Source organism: Megalobrama amblycephala, linkage group LG4 (assembly GCF_018812025.1).
Source record: "Megalobrama amblycephala isolate DHTTF-2021 linkage group LG4, ASM1881202v1, whole genome shotgun sequence".
Taxonomy (NCBI): domain Eukaryota; kingdom Metazoa; phylum Chordata; class Actinopteri; order Cypriniformes; family Xenocyprididae; genus Megalobrama; species Megalobrama amblycephala.
Window position 1 is genome coordinate 40,598,961 of NC_063047.1, and position 18,396 is coordinate 40,617,356.

The window sequence follows — 18,396 nt, forward strand, 5'->3', positions numbered from 1 at the left end:
AAATGATTCTTCATGCTCTCTGAAATCATTCTTTCACAATTTTAACCCTGCTGAATCTTGACATTGTCATCCTAGAATATGGCCATGATGTGTCTTCCTACATGGTTGTTTAAGAAATGAAAAGCTACACACTCCATCTTTAAGGGTTAAAAGAACCGATGCCAGACATATAACATGCTAGAAACATAATAATCACTGTAATAATGATTCATTCATAGATTCTTAAGTATTAGCCAATTAAAATCCAAACAGCGACTTTTTTTTTGTCTGGGCAGTGTATATACAGTGAAGAATTACGAACTGATGCCGATATCTATGGACTTTTAAGTTAATCAGCTAACCTAACTGCTTCTTTTTATTGTCTGCGTTTTATTTGATTTAAATATCTAAATGTTAGTGATAAGAAGAAAAAAAAAACTTTTAGAAATAAATATGCAGTGGACATCAGCTGCTCATCTGTGCTTGCTCCTTAGATATAGACTGTATCTAAGGAAGCACATACAAAAGACCTGAACCAGAAGTGATGCAACCTGTTTTTTTTTACTGTAAATTTAAGTTTAATCTGTAAAACTTATTTAGCTGCTATATTTTTACTGTAAAGTTCTGGAAACCACAGTTGCTGTTTTTTTTACCGTAAAAAACACAATTACAGTGTTGTTAAAATTACAAGTGAAATGTCATTTTCTACAGCAAGTAATGCAGAATTTCTCTAAATTGGTATCATTCACTTGATTTAATTTTGTAAAAGTTGTGCCTCATTGTGCTTGCAAACAAACATTTCTTTATGTTGCCAAACATGGATAAATTTGCCTTCACCTAAAAGCAAATATTTATTAATTATACTTACAACTGGTCCAATAACACATTCTTATTTTGACTATAAATTCCTTCTTTGTAAATGCCAATAGACTTACAAACGGAGTTGTATTGAGCTAATTTTTGTGAAATTACTTGTATGCGTATATACAATGACTTGTTTTTAAATGACACATACAGTTATACACCCAGAATAATTATCACATAAACATGTTTATATTGAACACTGTTTATAACTTCATACAACAGTTGTACATTAAGATTTACAGCTATAAATTCAGGATTTATATACAGTTCTCCTTGTCAGGCCCTTCACTGGTTTAGGAATGAACAGGTCCTACCTCAAGTCCAGGAACTCCTCTAGGGCCTGGAATCCCTCTACCTCCTGCATTCCCCTGGAAAGTATCTAAAAATTAGCATATCTGCCACCAGTTTACAATATGGGACCCAATTACACATTTTGGGAACCTTTAAACTCCAAAGAAGAGAGATGCACACCTTTGGGCCTTCAATGCCATTCTGTCCTGGTGGTCCAATATCCCCTGGAAAACCCTGAGAAAACATAACACAATTAGACAATAATAGAAAGTCTTCTCTGATTCATACATTCATTAAACCTGATCTAAGAAAACACGCTCTGTCAAAGCTACTCTACTTTCCCTCCCACTCTCACAACTACTACAACTTCTCACTCAGAAAGTTATTGGAGCAAATGCGAGCAAATTAATGCCCATCTCTTTTCAGTGACTTTAAATGAACTCAAAATGAAATAACTACTAAAGCCAAGTGCACTACAAGCACACTTTTATGTAGTAAGTCTGCGAGTTGGCTACATTTTGTTGCAGATTTAAAACATGAAAGAGCACCTGTGTGCAGCCGAAAGACACTCTGACATGTCTCCAAAGCCTTTCTCATCCATATTTTTTTTGCTCTTTTACTTAATTTTATTATGTATGAGTTTGAGCATGAGTTTGTGTGAGAACTCAATTACACCCTAGTGAAAAAAAAGTATACTTTATTGTATTTTAAATATATTCCCTTTTTCTATAGTTCACTGCAAATATACTAACAAAAAATGTACTATCATTAAATATATAAAAAGTATATTAGTATCATATTTTCACAGTGCAACTTTTAACACACTTTAAAATAATTGTACTTTAGTATATTTTCTAAAAAATATATTTTAGAAAAATATACTTGAAGTGTAAGTTCAGTTTATTTTTTAAAAGTGTATTTATTTGCACTTTATAAAAATATATTTGAGGTATATTTTAACAGTGTGCTGAAAATGATCATTGTAACAATGCACTGAAAGTATATTTAAAAAATACATTATTTAATATCCTGAAGTTGTAGTGTATCTAATGTTAAATTTGAGTGTATTTTTAAGTTTATTTCTTCATCCTTGGAATTCATTATATTACTTGTGCTATTTATTTCAGTATGAATGCATTACAAGCCCATTTAGTATATGCAGTGTAGCCTATACAATTTCCAAATACGTGTAAATGTTTATTAAGTTTACACTGGCAGAATCATTTTACAATTGTACACACAAATTTATATTAAACAACACACCAGCAGCACAAGTAAAGCGAAAAAATATGTTGAGTGGTTAAACTTATCGGAATTCAAACGTCTCTTCAACTTGGTCTGTGACCAATCAGATTTTGCTGCTCACTGCCTTCAGCCAATCAGAGCTGCTGACGTCACGGTCGTCGTCTGAATCCCCTCGCTCAGGTGAAGTATAATGTCGCAATGTATAATTTATTTAATAAAACACTGAAAGCGCAATACATCGCTCAATCTTGGGGATTCTGACCAGTTCAATCAAGTGACATCGCAGACTGACCGTGATGGCGACGACAACCGGCTAATCTAATGGCCTACGCGATCCTGAAAGAACCGGAGAAAAGTGCTGCTATTGGGAGGTGAGTTGTAGTCTACCAGTTAAACTTTATTTTATTTTCTTTAACAAACAGAGAGCGATATTTCGGCTTGATATCTCCTTTTTGAGTTTTTGTGTGGTGGTTTATGGCACATGTTTGTATGCAGCACCAAAACATTCATATGATTGGTCAAATCGGCCCGTATTCTGTACGATATTAATTCATAAAGTGTTTTATGCTTGACTATGTACCGAAAACAATATCGACATGCCATTCTGATACAGTTCCCTGCTGCTAATCCTCATTTACTGTTCAAAAATAGTATTGGTTCAATGTAGGATTTAGACAGACTTGTCTAACGTGAATAAAGAGTTTAACATTTCTTATATCTTTGGTATATTCTGTCAACAGATGCTGTTCTTCACGAGTCTCTGCGGTCATCATTGTGCCATCAGACACAATGAGAAGCTCATCAGAAAATGGAATATAATGTGTAATTTGTATTTGTGTATAGAGGGTCACCATGGTCCAATATTTTTTTTTTTCTTTAATGAAAAACATAGTAAGTTTTGCTGAATCTAAGTTTAAATAAAAACCATTGGATTTGTCAATGAAATATGTCTCTTCATTAGTGATGTTGTTACATTTTATTTATTTTAATGGCCTTGAAAACAAATGCATTCAACTTTGGGAAAATGTGTTAAACTGTATTTAAATAGTAGCACAACTGTATTGTGTGAGATTATGTAATTCAAAGTACAGTAGTCAACATTTGAAGTGGATCAAAAAAGTTAGGACACCTTTGATTAAAGGTTTTGATCCGCTTCAAATGTTGACTATATTATACAAAGTACAAAGTGTATACAAAGTGTATTGTTATTGACTGCAAAGTGTGTAATGTTTAATATTTGGAATAAGCCAAAGGTACTGAGCATACAGTATATACTATTACCTGTAAAATAATATATTCAGTGTATATTGCTTGTGTTTTCTGAAGACACTCGTAATTATTTTGTAATGTACTTAAATCACAAATAAAGTGTACTTATAACACAAAGTGTACTCATAACAGAAATAAAGTATACTTATAACACAAATAAAAGTATACTTATAATACAACGTATATTATAACAAAAAAATATACTTTTAACACAAATAAAGTATACTTACAACCCAACTTAAGTACACTTTAATATCACTAATCAAGCATGTAATTAGTCCCTACACAGACATATACTTAAAGTGTACTAAGTATACTTGAAGTTGTTCCAATTTAGCACACATAAGTATACTAAATATACTTAAAGTTGTATTTTAATACTACTTAATTTCAACTTAAATATACTTAGTACAAAATTAGTTGTTTCAAAATAGCACACTTTAAATGAACTAATCATTAACACACTTGAAATATACTAATAATTAGTCTTGCTGCAAGTATACTTAGTATACTTTTTTTTCACTAGGGCAGTCGGGGAGGAATATGATCCTATAATAGACACAGCTGGATTGTGATTAGATATGTAGTGTAGAACAAGAAACCGTTAGTCCTTAAATGCAAACGAGGTGATGACCTGTCTTTGTAGAGAACACTTGGCCTAAAGTGACAGCACAATTACCTCAGGGCCAGGTGGTCCTGGCAAACCATCTGGGCCTTGATCTCCAGGCTTCCCCTGAAAGTCAAAAGAGCTTGGTATGCTTTGGATTTTTGTCAAATCAGCGCTAAAGATTTAATACAAATCAACATGGTTCATTATCAAAAAGCTTATGAATTAACCTGTGGTCCTGGCTTTCCTCGAATTCCTGGTAAACCTGGTGAGCCCTGTATACCCTGGAAAATTCAATTAAGCATCAGCACATAGTTATTGGGATGTTTGAATACACAAATACAAATACATGCACATACTACATATACACATACACTCTGTGTGAGTAAATCAAAAGTAATGCCGTGAGATGAAATACCTTGTCACCTTGAAATCCAGGTTCCCCCGGTTCACCTGGCAACCCGACTTCACCCTGTCAACAGACACAACAAAACATACATTTTAAGTCACTATGAAATCAAAATTGACGCTTATTGTTTTTTATTTTATTTTTTTATGGAATATTGCAGTATTGCAGCACATCATTGTTTTGTTTTTTTAAATTATTGTGCCTAATAATCTTCAATCAAAATAACGTCCCCTACTTTTTGCAGCAACATCTCTTTTCTCTGATAGGGATAGTTCACCCAAAAATGAAAATTTGATGTTTATCTGCTTACCCCCAGCGCATCCAAGATGTAGGTGACTTTGTTTCTTAAGTAGAACACAAATGATGATTTTTAACTCCAACCGTTGCCGTCTGTCAGTTAAATAATGGGAGTGAATGGTAACTCGAACAATAAGAGTCGAAAAAACGTGCACAGACAAATCCAAATTAAACAATGCGGCTTGTGACGACACATTGATGTCCTAAGACACGAACCGATCAGTTTGTGCGAGAAAAACGAACAGTATTTATATAATTTTTTACCTCTAATACACCACAGTGTCCAACTGCGTTCAGCACTCGCTTAGTGAGGTCTGATCGCGCTCTGACAGCGGAAGTGATGTCTAGCACTCATTGAAGTCTATGCGCGAGACATCACTACCGTTGTCAGAGCGCAATTTTTTCGACTCTTATTGTTCGAGTTCCCATTCACTCCCATTATTTGACTGACAGATGGCAACGGTTGGAGTTAAAAATCAATATTTGTGTTCTACTGAAGAAACAAAGTCACCTACATCTTGGATGCGCTGGGGGTAAGCTAACAAACATCAAATTTTCATTTTTGGGTGAACTATCCCTTTAAGGTAACCTATCACTCACGTGAGATTGCAGCAACAGCAAACCACAACAGTCCAATCAATTCCAGATGGACAAAATCAAGCTTTTCCTTATACTGTTCTTGTTTGAGAAGCTGTTTCACAATAGGGAAGAAAAGACTAAAAGCCTGTTCACACCATGGACGATAACTATAACGATAAAGATATATAGTTCTAAAAAATTGTTCTTAATATAAAAGAAAAGCACATCGTAACTATAACTATAATAGCACAGAGAAACAATATCATTGGAATTACTTTCAGAACGATTTTTCCAGCTGATGAATAATAAAAAACTTTGACAGCCAATCAGAATCCATTCTCGAACATTTAAAGCAGCAGATGACATAACTGCATCGCATCAGTGGACACTAATATAGTTATCATTATAGTTATTTTTTTGTGTGAACGGGCCTTTACACAACTTCCATTTCATGCCCACTTTAAGACAGGATGTCCCAGCAGTTCAATCACAGCATTAGTAAAGTTCTACTATATCTATGTTCATGTTACAGTGTGCCTGAAGTAAACTGTAGACATGGAGATGAAAACAAAGCCTTATGTATATCTTGCCTGAGAGCAAAATATGACATTTAAGTACAGAGCTGTCAGCACCTGACTAGCTGGCAGACAGAGAGACTGCATGGACTATCAAAGAAATCAAAAGTTTGGGATTGGTAAGATGCTTTTGAAAGAAGACTCACCAAGGATGCATTTATTTAATCAAAAATATTATTACTGTCAAATTTATGCATTAATTGGTAACAATTTATTTTAGTGTCTTTGTTACACATTATATGTACTTGCTATTGTAATAGCAGTAAATTATGCATAATTACATGCAACCCAAAACCAAACACTAATCCTAACTCTAACCCTATAGTAAGTACATGTTGTTAATTAGTATTACTCAGTACTTAAATGTATAGTTACACTGTAACAAGGACACCTTAAAAAAAGTATAACTTTATGGTAGCAATTTATTTTACAGTCCTGGTCCATATGTACATACTACTGTGTGTACTTATTATAGTAATTGCAATAACTGGGTTATAACTAGGTACTACTAACCCTGAACCTACCCCTAAACCTAACCTTAACAAATGTAGTTACCTTATATTACCCATTGAATTGAACGCATCCTTGCTGAACAAAAGTGTTAATTTTCTTTCTTTTTTTTTTTTTAAAGTTACTGAACCCAAACTTTTGAAATTTTTGTATCTGTGACTGATGACTTGTGGTATGTTACAGCTGACCTCAGTCTCCCCAAAAAGTGGCTCTGTGCAATCAAATACAGAAGAAGCAAAAGCTAATAAAAGCCATTCAGATCACCTTATCACCTTTCAGTCCAGGCTCCCCTGGGTTTCCTGGCACACCCTGCAAGGCAACAAAGAGACAAATGTTATTAAGAAGAACTGGTACAATAGGCCATTGTTTTATGAATTGATGCCACATGAAGACAAAGGAAATTTATACTTAAATTTAAAGGGATAGTTCACCCAAAAATGAAAATTGTCCCATTTACTTACCATCAAGCCATCCTATGTATGAATGTCTTCTTTCAGATGAATTTAAAAAAATATCCTTAGTACTCCAAGGTTTATGATGGTTGTGAATGGCTACCCACATTTTGAAGACAAAAAAAATGCATTCATCCATAAAAAAATGAATCCATATGACTCCAGGGGGTTAATAAAGGCCTTCTGAAGCAAATCGATGTATCTGTGTAGGACAAATATCTTTATTTAAAACTTTATAAAGTAAAATAATGAGCTTCTGGAGCGACAGCCATACACATTCGACGTACGTCCAAAAAGTGTTAACTTCCGCGATGTATTACACAATGCCATGACGTACTACGTGTTATAGTGTAGGACATAGCGTAGTAGGTCATGGCATAGCGTAGAACGTCATGGCATTGTGTACTACATTGCGGAAGTTAACGCTTTTTGGACGTACGTCAAATGTGTATGGCTGTCATGCTGGAAGCTTGTTATTTTACTTCATAATGTTTTAAATAAGGATATTTGTCTTACACAAATGCATCGATTTGCTTCAGAAGGCCTTTATTAACTCCTTGGAGTTGTATGGATTAATTTTTTTATGGATGGATGCTTTTTTTGGGGGGGCAGCCATTCACAACCATTATAAACCTTGGATACAGAAGTCAACGTTTGAAGTGGATCAAAAAGTTAATCAAAGTTGTCCTAAGAACTAAGTTGTCCTAAGAAGAAGGTTTTAGGACAACTTTGCTGAAAGGTTTTAATTCACTTCAATTGTTGACTACTGTATATCTCTGATTGTATACACCTAGGATGGCATGAGGGTGAGTAAATCATGGAATAATTTCATTTTTGGGTGAACTATCCCTTTAACTAATATGTCTACAATATTTGCTGTTATGAAAATAATCCATATTAATATGTTAGTCATTAAATGTGTTGAAAAAGTATTATGTAATACTTTCCCTGCTGAAAAATCCAGCATGAACTCCATGTTGGCCCAGGCTGATTTATGATGTTAGAGCTGGTATAGTGCTGGTTTAGCTGATGGACCAGAATAGTCATGCTGTTCTCAAGCAAAATTGAGATAATGTAGGTAGTCCACCACCAGCAACCTGCATCCCATGCTAGTCCCAGCATGCAAAACACACCTTATGCTGGTGACCAGCAATGATAGATTTTTTGCTGATTTTCCAGCAGAGAGTGACAAAGAAATTGTTCTATCCTAAAATTCTTTTTGTTATTCCAATGTAGTGTGCGAAGATTTCCATTGATTTCTCCCAGCTTGGTCAAGCTGGTAAGGCTGGTGTGTTTTTCTGGTTTAAGAGTTTATTTTGAAACTTATCAGGCTGGAAGACCAGAGAAACCATATCAAATCAGCTAAGACTAGCAAATCCCTTTAGCATGGACTTTTCAGCATGGATGTTCATAACCATTTCAATGCAATCACCTTTGGTCCTATTAGTCCAGGAAGACCCACAATTCCAACAGGACCCATATCACCCTGTCATAAAGCATAAAAAGCATAAACAAGCATAAAATTTTACATGCCAACAGGTTAGATGATAATAACTTAATATTGGTTCACTCACAATAAAACCAGGGATGCCAACAGGACCTGGGGCACCCATCTCTCCCTGTGAGAAATGGAGAACAGATACTGAGCGTTACTGGCACAACAGGACGCTGGAGAAGGGGGGTGAAACCTCTGTTCCCTGATAGCAAGCTAATCTGTGGCTTGCATCTACCCCTCAGTGAGCCAATGAAAGAGACACGCTGTGGAGTACAGAGAGGGGCTTGTTTTGTGGCGTGACTGGCCGGCTGCTACCTGCCATACCAACTTCCTCCCTCAGCAGCAGGCCAAAAAATCCCCTGTGTATTTTCGCTCTCCTTGTTCTTTGAAAAAGAGCAGAGAGATGTTAGGGGGTCGGCTGCTCTTGCGGAGTGACTGCTGATGAAGGAAAGGGATTGAAGTGAAGGCGTGCATGTCTTGTCCGTTTTGTGATATGGTTAGGGTTACAGTGCAGCAGCGTTGACGGTCAGGCGGTCAGGTTAGTGCTAAGCTAAGCTACTGTTGGCTCAGCTATAGACAGCTAAAGTGGGTTAGCGAGGACAAAGTTAGTTCACATGAGTGTATATTTTACACTCATGTGAAGAACATGATTCCTTACTGAATTAATTTTGTAGTCAAAATGTTTAAATAAAACTACTTTTTATGTAAATGGGGTGCAGAAGTTGAAGATAGGATGGGTGGTTGTTGCTATGTTGTTGATAGGGGGTTCTGACTAGCTTTTAAAGTCTTTCCACGTTGTTGTGAATAGTTTCTAGGATTTTGCTAGGTGGCTTGTAATTAGCCCAAGTAAACTGACCTCACTAAAATGTCTTAATGATGTTCTGCATCCAGACATTACAAAAACCTTAAATTCGCAATGTAAAGGAAGTAGTGACAGATCTTTATAACAAATTGTGACATACATCTGAGTGAAATGGACTATGAAAAAACATAAATCCTTATTATATTATTTTAATGTTATTTAAAGTACATGATGATGTTTTTCTGTGGCTGCTCGAGCCCTCAGGATCGGCGCTTATGGTTTCATAAACAAGGCCCAGTTCTACGCTGGATTTACAGATTGTTTGAAACTGAAAGATAGAGCGGTCACAGCGGTAATGATCCCGGTTATGATTCGGAACCGCAGGTGGTGAGTAAAACTGCTTCAAATGTCTGTTTTGTTGACAATAGGCACCTAAGTGCATATAATGTAAACAATACGAACGTAGTTAATTCATAAATTCATTATTCATCATTCACTATACGCTATATTCAATATAGTGATTCAAAAGTTATCCGTGGATAATGTGATGGTGTATTGTGTGTGTTTAAATTTAGCTGATCATCAACAGCTTACAGACGATCTCTACACAAAAGCAGCGCATGCTCGTGACAGCTAGTCACTCTCCGCTTACACGACACATCCCCAGGCACTCGGCTGTTTTCGGAGAGATTCGGTACAGCGTATGTATCTTTTATAAATGTGATAAAACTAAAGACTTTTCTGCGATATGAAGGATGCTATACTACTCTATAGGTACTTAAGTTTAACATGAGATTGGCAGAAACTGTGTGTGATAGCCCCCCTTTAACTTTGAGGGACACTCATTACATAGAACTACTCATTCCCATGACTTAATTACTTTATCAGAATACAAAAGGAAATCATTTAATAAATATTCGGTGGAATGAACTCCATACAATGGCAGTACATAAAATCAATCCTCATACAAAAAAGGTCATGCAGCTTGCTGATCATATTTCAAATGCTCTGAGAATAACAACTGGATATTTAAGCAGTTTTAACAGGTAAAGGTAGGTGTTCGAAATGCATCAATTATGTTGGTGGGCAGAAACAGCAGAAACAAAACATTTTTGCCAACTATTGGACTGGACGCTACTAATTTACTGTTAAAACAACAACAACAACAACAACAACAACAAAAAGACCAGAGAATGTCAGAGAAGCATGCACTTTTTTGGGGTGCTTTATTAAGAATTGAAGTGGTCTCTATAAACTGTCATTGTACTGATTACCCAAACAATCTTTGTTCTTCTGTTCCACAGAAGAAATAAAATCATCTGGGTTTGGAACAACAGAAGTTTATTGCACACATCTCCTCAACAAGTCACAAGACTGGATGTCCAAAGCAGAAATGGTGTGGGACGAGTTATGTGCTTGAACTTTAATACTCGAAATTAGAGGTTTGTTCAAATTCCTAACCATAAGTAATTGTGATGATTGGCTTAGGAAATAACATTAACAAGCTGGTGAAATGTGGTTTTGCACTCTTTTCTGCAGATCTTATAATTTTTGACAGTACACATTTATACATTACTAAAATATTACACTTATATCTTAGAACAATTCATAATATGCATATTAGTGACAGAACAAATAACTAATTTCAAACTTATGGTACATGGAAACATGAATAACACAGAAAGGATGAAATATTAGGTAAAGAATATGGTAAAACGATCAGAAGTGAAGCAACCCCTGTAATGGCAAAAACAGATTTTCTGCTGAAGACTCCAGTAGTGACAGCTGATTTCCTCATTACCAGTATTATTCAACACTGATTGGCACACCGAACGCCCAACTGGCTTGTGTGTGTTATTGTGGTGGCAGAAATCAAAGGTATTTATTAGAGTGTAGTGGTTTAAGTGCCCCGGTCAGCTTGTATAATCATATGTCCATAACAGTGTATGACAGGCAGAAAAAGGGCATGCAGAGGCTAGGAGACTTTGGGATGACTTTTTTGGTGAACATTTCTCACACTGTGTGGCAATATTCTGATACACTGAACTTGATAATGCATATAACCCCAAACATTAAAACTCTGAGCATTAGAAAACTGGAGTTGCCCCAGATGGCAGTCAGCCAGATGGTTGATGTAGCACTACTTACTGGGTTTCCATCAGGTCCTGGTGGTCCTCGCTCCCCAAAATCTCCTGGAAAGCCCTGAGCACACAAATGTGAGAGACAGCAGAGTTTAGCAGAGCAAGACGTGGAGAAACCACACTTAGACTCAGGGCAGATACCATTTGTGCATTGCTGTTTCCAGTTTCCCACAGGGTAAACATTGTCCCTTCACTTTAATCCTGCACAAACCTCGGTAAAACCAGAACCATTCCATAATCATGGGATATTGAAAAACTGGATCTCAAAAAGCAGCCACAGGAAAGCAGCAATAGGATAGAATACGTTTTAACCACTAAAAATATATCATATACAGCCAACACAATCTAGAAAAGGGATAATGTCAGTGGCCATAATTGTTTTACCACTATTTTAGTATGTGAGTAAAACAAATTGGAATTAATGTTTTTGTATTATTATTACTGTGGATAGTATGGTAAGTTAGGACAAAATACCTGATTTTTCTATTGCATTTGCACTTCAGTCATGCCACCCATATAGCAATGATTAATAATAAATACTGAACAGACATTTAAAGATCTCAATTGTTGTATCAATAAATGCATAAATAAATGCTCTATACAGAATATATTGGTATAAAACAAAATTTAAACTCAAATCAAAAGTTAATAACTGAGACAGCGATTTCAGAAACCCTCCACCTTCCCCAGCTCCACCTGTATAGATCTGCTACGCTATATTGTACAACAGCAGCATGTCTTACTTGCTCACAGCGGCGTGTCGTGTATGTATTGGCAGCAGCAAGTCCTGCAATTGCTCTGCAGCAGCAGCAATAACCAATAGCAGCAGCAATAAAAGCAGCAGCAGCGTAGCTGTTCTATTTCGCCAAGACCAAACATATCAACATTGTCATACCCATTACCATGCCAAACACTCCGAGAGTTGTCATGACAGAAATATGTGTCTGTGTGCGTTAGATTTCTATTTCAAGGGGAGAAAAACTATCACGGTTTCCGCAAAAATATATTAAACAACAGTATAACTGTATTAAATATTGATAATTATATGAAATGTTATTTTATGAACCAAAATTAAAACAATAACAACATAGTAAAAACATTTCATAAAATTAATGTTAATTTACTGTATTCCAAATAAATGTAGCCTTGGTGAGCATAAGAGACTTTCAAAAATATTTAAAAAATCATATTGACCCTAAACTTTTGAACGGCCGTATCTACATATAAATAAATATAAATAAATAAATAAATAAATAAATAAATAAAGGATGTGTAGATAGTTTTGAGGAAACAAGCAGCATATAAAAAAATACCAATAAAAAAAGCATTTGGCTGCTACACTGAAGTTTTGTTTTGTGAAAACAGAGCCTGATGTCAAGTCACAGAAACAACCTCAGTTCTCGTCTGTGTCAGCCCTGCAGGAAATTCCATGGCTGAGTGTTTCCTTGCACTGGCAACAGCCAGGAGAAGCAAGAGGAGGACCGGCAGGGATTCGCTGACAGCGCCGTTTCCCTTCTATCTACTGTTAGGTTATATAAGAGGACAAGAGCTATGACGTCGCACTCCACTGTGTGCTAAACGTGTGCTTGTCTGAAAGCCAAAGTCAACACTTGCGCTGTGTGGAGATCTTTTTTTGTCCTCCAACAAGGCAAACAGTAAGTTACGGCCGAGGTGCATGAGTTGCCTATCAAACAGAACTGCAGAGTTAGAGAACTGCTTATTAAGAACAGATGAATCTGTGCTTGGCACCACGTTTGCTTTGAACTGCACATAATTGTAGTTGTTTTGGAAAAAGATGAGCTTGAATTCTTAATGTCAAGTTCTTTTGAAAATAAAATATGCAGACTCAGAGCGCCAAAGTCATTTTGGTAAATAGAGAATGATTATGGGTAGTAGAGATGGAAAAGACTTTTGTTAATAATTAGTGGTAATTTAGTATATTTATTCAGATAAAATAAGATAGCTCTGTCTTCTTTTCTATTAAACAGTGGTTTATTTAATAAATTGTCTCTCTCTTTAAATAAATTAAATTATAATTAACAGTTTCTTAGGGATGAAAAAACAATCTATCTCAGATAATGCTGTAAATTATATAAGGAAGCCCTTTCTTGCACATTACTATGATATTGTTACAATTAACAACATAGCCCAAACTATTAAATTCAGTTGCTATTTATATTTAGATATAATAATCAACACTCAAATAAAAAAACAACATAAACTGCACATAAGGCAGCTTTTGCATTAACTTCTAAATGTAATTATAAAATGATTTTTCCTTTATTTTTCTACTCTAATTTTTGAAATATAATCATTTACACAGTTGCTGTCATAACTTGTTTTCATGACAAATTTATTAAGACATTGTAAAGTAAATATAATGAACATATAAGTTATTAAAGCTGCAAGCAGCAATGAAAATGCCCTCGACTCAGGGCAACCACCACACAGTGGTCTTAGGAAAACAGTGAATAGTGGGTGACATGCATGTAAGCGAGCAAATACAGGAGAAATATGGCAAGTCATTTCGACGTGCCACACTTCCTGCTGCCAACAGGTGGCGCTTTGACTATTACTGAATATTGTCATATAGATGTCTTTAGGCCAGGACTATTATCAAACATGTGAAGTATGGGGCAGATTGGACATTGTTTGCCTGAGTTAAAACAACTTCCTGTTTCGTGGCGTTAATCGCATAACTTAACACTTAGACAATTATTGCATGATTTAACGTGTTTCTAGCATGTTTGGTACTTCATGGCATATTTAAATGTGTTGCAGATGGCGCTATGACTAACTGAATATTGGGATATAGATGTCTTTAGACCAGGACTCTTATCACACATGTGAAGTTTGGGGCAGATCAGACACTGTGGGCCCTATTTTAACGATCTAAACGCAAAGTGAAAAGCGCACGGCGCAGGTGCACTCAGGGCGTGTCCAAATCCACTTTTGCTATTTTAACGACGGAAAAACGGTCAATCTTTCAGTCGTCTGCGTTGGATGCAGGCTTTCAAATAGCTCTGCGCGATGAGTCAGTTAATATATATGTGTGTGTATTGGCACGATTGTTCAATTAATTAGCCAATTTCGTTCATCATTATAAGTAGTAATAGGCTGAATTGAAAATAGGTAGCCTAATTCTAATACACGCAATGACTATTCATCATTACATTTGTATATTTATGTAGCCTACACAATAATATTCTTTTACACTGTAATCCTTTTGTTTTTAATATTTGGCATGTTTGTGTGATGCGCATCCCTGTGTGTAATAAGCAAAGTCAACGTGCACTGTGGACGTTGCAATGCGCCGGCAATGCGCCTGAACACACCTCTTTTTTAGACCAGCACGCCCATGGGCGCACTAACTGGTGCAAATGCATTTACTAATTTAAGGACGTGGCGCTGAGCGGGAAAACGCGAACGGCGCCGGACGCAAGCTAGCAAACACACTTGCGCTGCTCCTTGCGTCGTATTGCGCCGGGTGTATTATAGGGCCCTGTATGCCTGAGTTACAACAACTTTCTCTTTCATGCCAAAACATCAGACTTTGTCAGGCCGCCACAGACACACCCTACAACGAAAACTCAAGATCTTTGCAATTTAACATCGTAAAGGCCTTAAGATTAGACTGACCAAATATGATGTTGATCTGGTTAAATCTCTATGAGGAGTTAATCACAGTGTAAAAAATGTCATTTCCTGTTGCCCACAGGTGCGCTATGCCTGAAAATTGCCATGTTGATGTCTTCAGGCCAGGACTCAAATAAACATGTGAAGTCTGGGGCAGATCGGACATTGTATGCCCGAGTTACAACAACTTCCTGTTTCATGGCAAAACATGGAATTTTGTCAGGCCACCACGGACACACCCTTCAGCGAAAACTCTAGATCTTCGCAATTTAACGTTAAAAAGGCGTTTTTAAAAAAAACGAAGCATTAAGACATGTTAAACTGCGCCCCCAAAACACAATCAAGTCTAGAAAAAAACCACCCCTGAACCACCCCTTTAATATCTTTCCGCACTTGAAAAACTTGTTGAGAGATTACACGTAAACATATCTATGCCTAGATCATCTGTTCCTCTTCTTCTGTGCTTTTTCCTGTTGTGGTGGTTAGCAAACAGCATTGCATTACTGCACACATGTGCCCTTCTGGATTGGAGCATGGATCACCTGTGACTAACTGTATTTGTCATCTGTCTGTATGCACTGAACCGTGATGTCAGTACCGTGATGGTTTGGGATGAATACAAGTACAGTTACGCCCCTACTAACTAACTAACTAACTAACTAAATATCTAAATATCTAAATAACTAACTAACTAACTAACTAACTAACTAACTCAAACATCGTCTTTTTAAACTGTGTAAATGGGTCACAAATCAATTAACAGAGGCAAGTCATTCACAGAAGGTTGTCTAGAGAGGATGGTGAGAGAAAACTTTACCGGCCTACCCATCTTGCCCTTCTTCCCAGGAACACCAGGTAAACCCTAAGAGGAGGCAGCAGAGAGGAGGAAAGCAAGGAAAGACAGGTAAAAAGAGACAGAAATGGCAAAAAAAGAAGAAAAAAAGAAAGAAAACAAACAAACAAAGCAATTAATCGATTACCAATTCCAGTGGATTCAACAGACTATGTGAATGCTGAAAGGTCTTTAGTTTCTATTCTTCTGGGCACAAAAGGGTCTCTCAGATCTCCATGAAATCTGTCCCTCTGGGCCTGAAAATAGGAGACATGATCTGGCTAATCTGCAGCAGGCCATATTCCAGCCCCTGGGGGCTCATATTGCCATTTCCACAAAGTACTGCAGGCCGGAATTCACCAGCTCATGGTTTCTAAGCAAATATTGTGAGAACTGAGACTAACTACTGTTTTGAAGGGGGATCACTGTGGTTTTAGTAGAGCGTGCCCCTTTCACCAGGCTTCCTATTCAAAGCAAGTGCTTTGGATTTACAAGCCACCATTAGAAAGGAATAATGATACATGTATGGCATATGTGTAATAGTGTGGGGTTTGTTCCAGGAATTTTCCACTAGGGGCAACTAAAAACCAAACCTATCTTCATCATGCCACACAGTTTTACTAAAGACTTCAGGGAACATCAATGGACTTTTAATACAAATCTGTAATAACAGTTATTACAGTTGCACTTATGTTTTTTCTTATATTTTTTGGTTTGTTTGCTGTGTTCAGACCTACTTTTATGCTTATGCTTTGTAAATGCTGTCTGAAAGCACTATTTAAAGTAAACATTTTTGACACGGCTGATCTCAATATGGTGCACCCTTGAGGAGGCAACCTGCTCCACGTAAAACTAAACAGATTTTTTTCTATAAGACTTATGTCTGGACTCTTCATCTATACATCTGTTCAAATTCAAACTATTTGCTGTTCAATTCTTTGTGTAAATCTCTCATAATTAGAAAAAATTACTTAAGAGCAGAAACAACAGCAAAACTCACTCTTTCTCCGTCAGGTCCAGGAAGACCGAAGATGCCTGGGATTCCAATGAAGCCCTAAAACAGGGGAGTGTAATAAGACAAGAAATAAACAGAGAAACTTTAGAGCGATATGGTCCGAATATCCCTTGCTAAACTGCAGATTGACTTGCAAAGTTCTTTTGAGGACAGTGGTCGCTTGGTGAAGATCTAGGCCTTGAGGCAAGTGTATATGCCCATGGACTGCATGGTGCTGGCTTCCACGATGTAGTCCAAGGGCACATACCCTCACACCAGGGATCACACTGGCATTCAGCAGGATGGCTAAGGTTGGGTCACAAGGTTAACACAGATGAACATACAATGAAATCACGAAGAGAAAAAGACAAATGAAACATGAGATGATGCACTTTATGATATAATAGTAAAAAAAAAAATTCAACAAACAAAAATCATTACAAAAATTGAACAAAATTAAAACATTAAAATAAAAATAAAGTTTTGCGTTCTTATACAGTAAAACAAAACCCCCCCCCAAATAACAAATAAATAAAATCTTTCTAGCACAAAGGCAGAGAATAAAAATAATAACAAGATGGAAAAGACTTCGGATGTACACTGTTGCCATATACTTTACAAGACCAAACTGGTTTTAAAATTTTAGTGGAATTATAATGTAAAACCCAGCTGACAAATCCCTGACAGCGGTATACTTTCAGAGCTGATGTTCTGAGGTTTTATAATAAAAACAACTCTCAATAACGGATCCTTAAATGTCTACAACCATTTCCTTTTCTGGTGCCTTTCACAGTTTCCAAACTGGAAAACAAGGTTTCAATACCTAATATGTGGCAGCCCTTACAAAACTTTCCGAACATAAATGCTCAATCACTCAAAAGCAAATTTATAAGTAAGAACAAACATGGAATGCAAAAAATCTTGTACTCAGTGAATACATGATGATTAATTTATAGCCAACACAGTCGAATTTTTTTCTGATTAAAAAAAAACAAAAACACTTGTCCCTTACCCGTGCGCCTTTTGATCCCATATTTCCTATAGGCCCTGGTAAACCCTACAAAACACAAACAATGCAATATTTCATGCCTGCAGATTGGACCAATAATAATTTTGTGCCTACAAAATTTGAATCACAAAATAAAGACTTCCATTTTATGGGGGCCAAAAGAGTTATGCTGTTGCAATTTTGCAAATATGCTCTAGTGCCAATCATTTAGGTGTTTAAAAGAATTTAACTTGTGAACTATGAAACAACTCTGGCAATACTTTTTAAAAAATGACCACCACAGACTTGCCAAACTCATAAAATGAACTGGGATGTGCTAATTCTGAGTAGCCTAACTTGGCCAAGTGATTTAAAGATCCACTTTGTTTTGTTTCCCTTTTGAGAGAACTCGCGCTCCATTGCCATGGCAA

At 36.4% G+C, this 18,396-nt stretch overlaps 1 protein-coding gene across 2 annotated transcripts in view; it reads right to left on the bottom strand.

The window, feature by feature from the left end:
- col27a1b (collagen, type XXVII, alpha 1b) overlaps positions 1-18,396 on the bottom strand; it is a 125,914-nt gene that overhangs the window by 39,766 nt on the left and 67,752 nt on the right. For both annotated transcript variants that reach the window (XM_048189307.1, XM_048189308.1), the window contains exons 10-21: positions 17,990-18,034; positions 16,984-17,037; positions 15,969-16,013; positions 11,523-11,576; positions 8,652-8,696; positions 8,510-8,563; positions 6,890-6,934; positions 4,674-4,727; positions 4,486-4,539; positions 4,328-4,381; positions 1,315-1,368; positions 1,158-1,211 (exon numbers count right to left, since the gene is read on the bottom strand). In XM_048189307.1, coding sequence (XP_048045264.1) covers positions 1,158-1,211; positions 1,315-1,368; positions 4,328-4,381; positions 4,486-4,539; positions 4,674-4,727; positions 6,890-6,934; positions 8,510-8,563; positions 8,652-8,696; positions 11,523-11,576; positions 15,969-16,013; positions 16,984-17,037; positions 17,990-18,034 — 612 coding nt within the window. The remainder of the gene's footprint in view (positions 1-1,157; positions 1,212-1,314; positions 1,369-4,327; positions 4,382-4,485; positions 4,540-4,673; positions 4,728-6,889; positions 6,935-8,509; positions 8,564-8,651; positions 8,697-11,522; positions 11,577-15,968; positions 16,014-16,983; positions 17,038-17,989; positions 18,035-18,396) is intronic.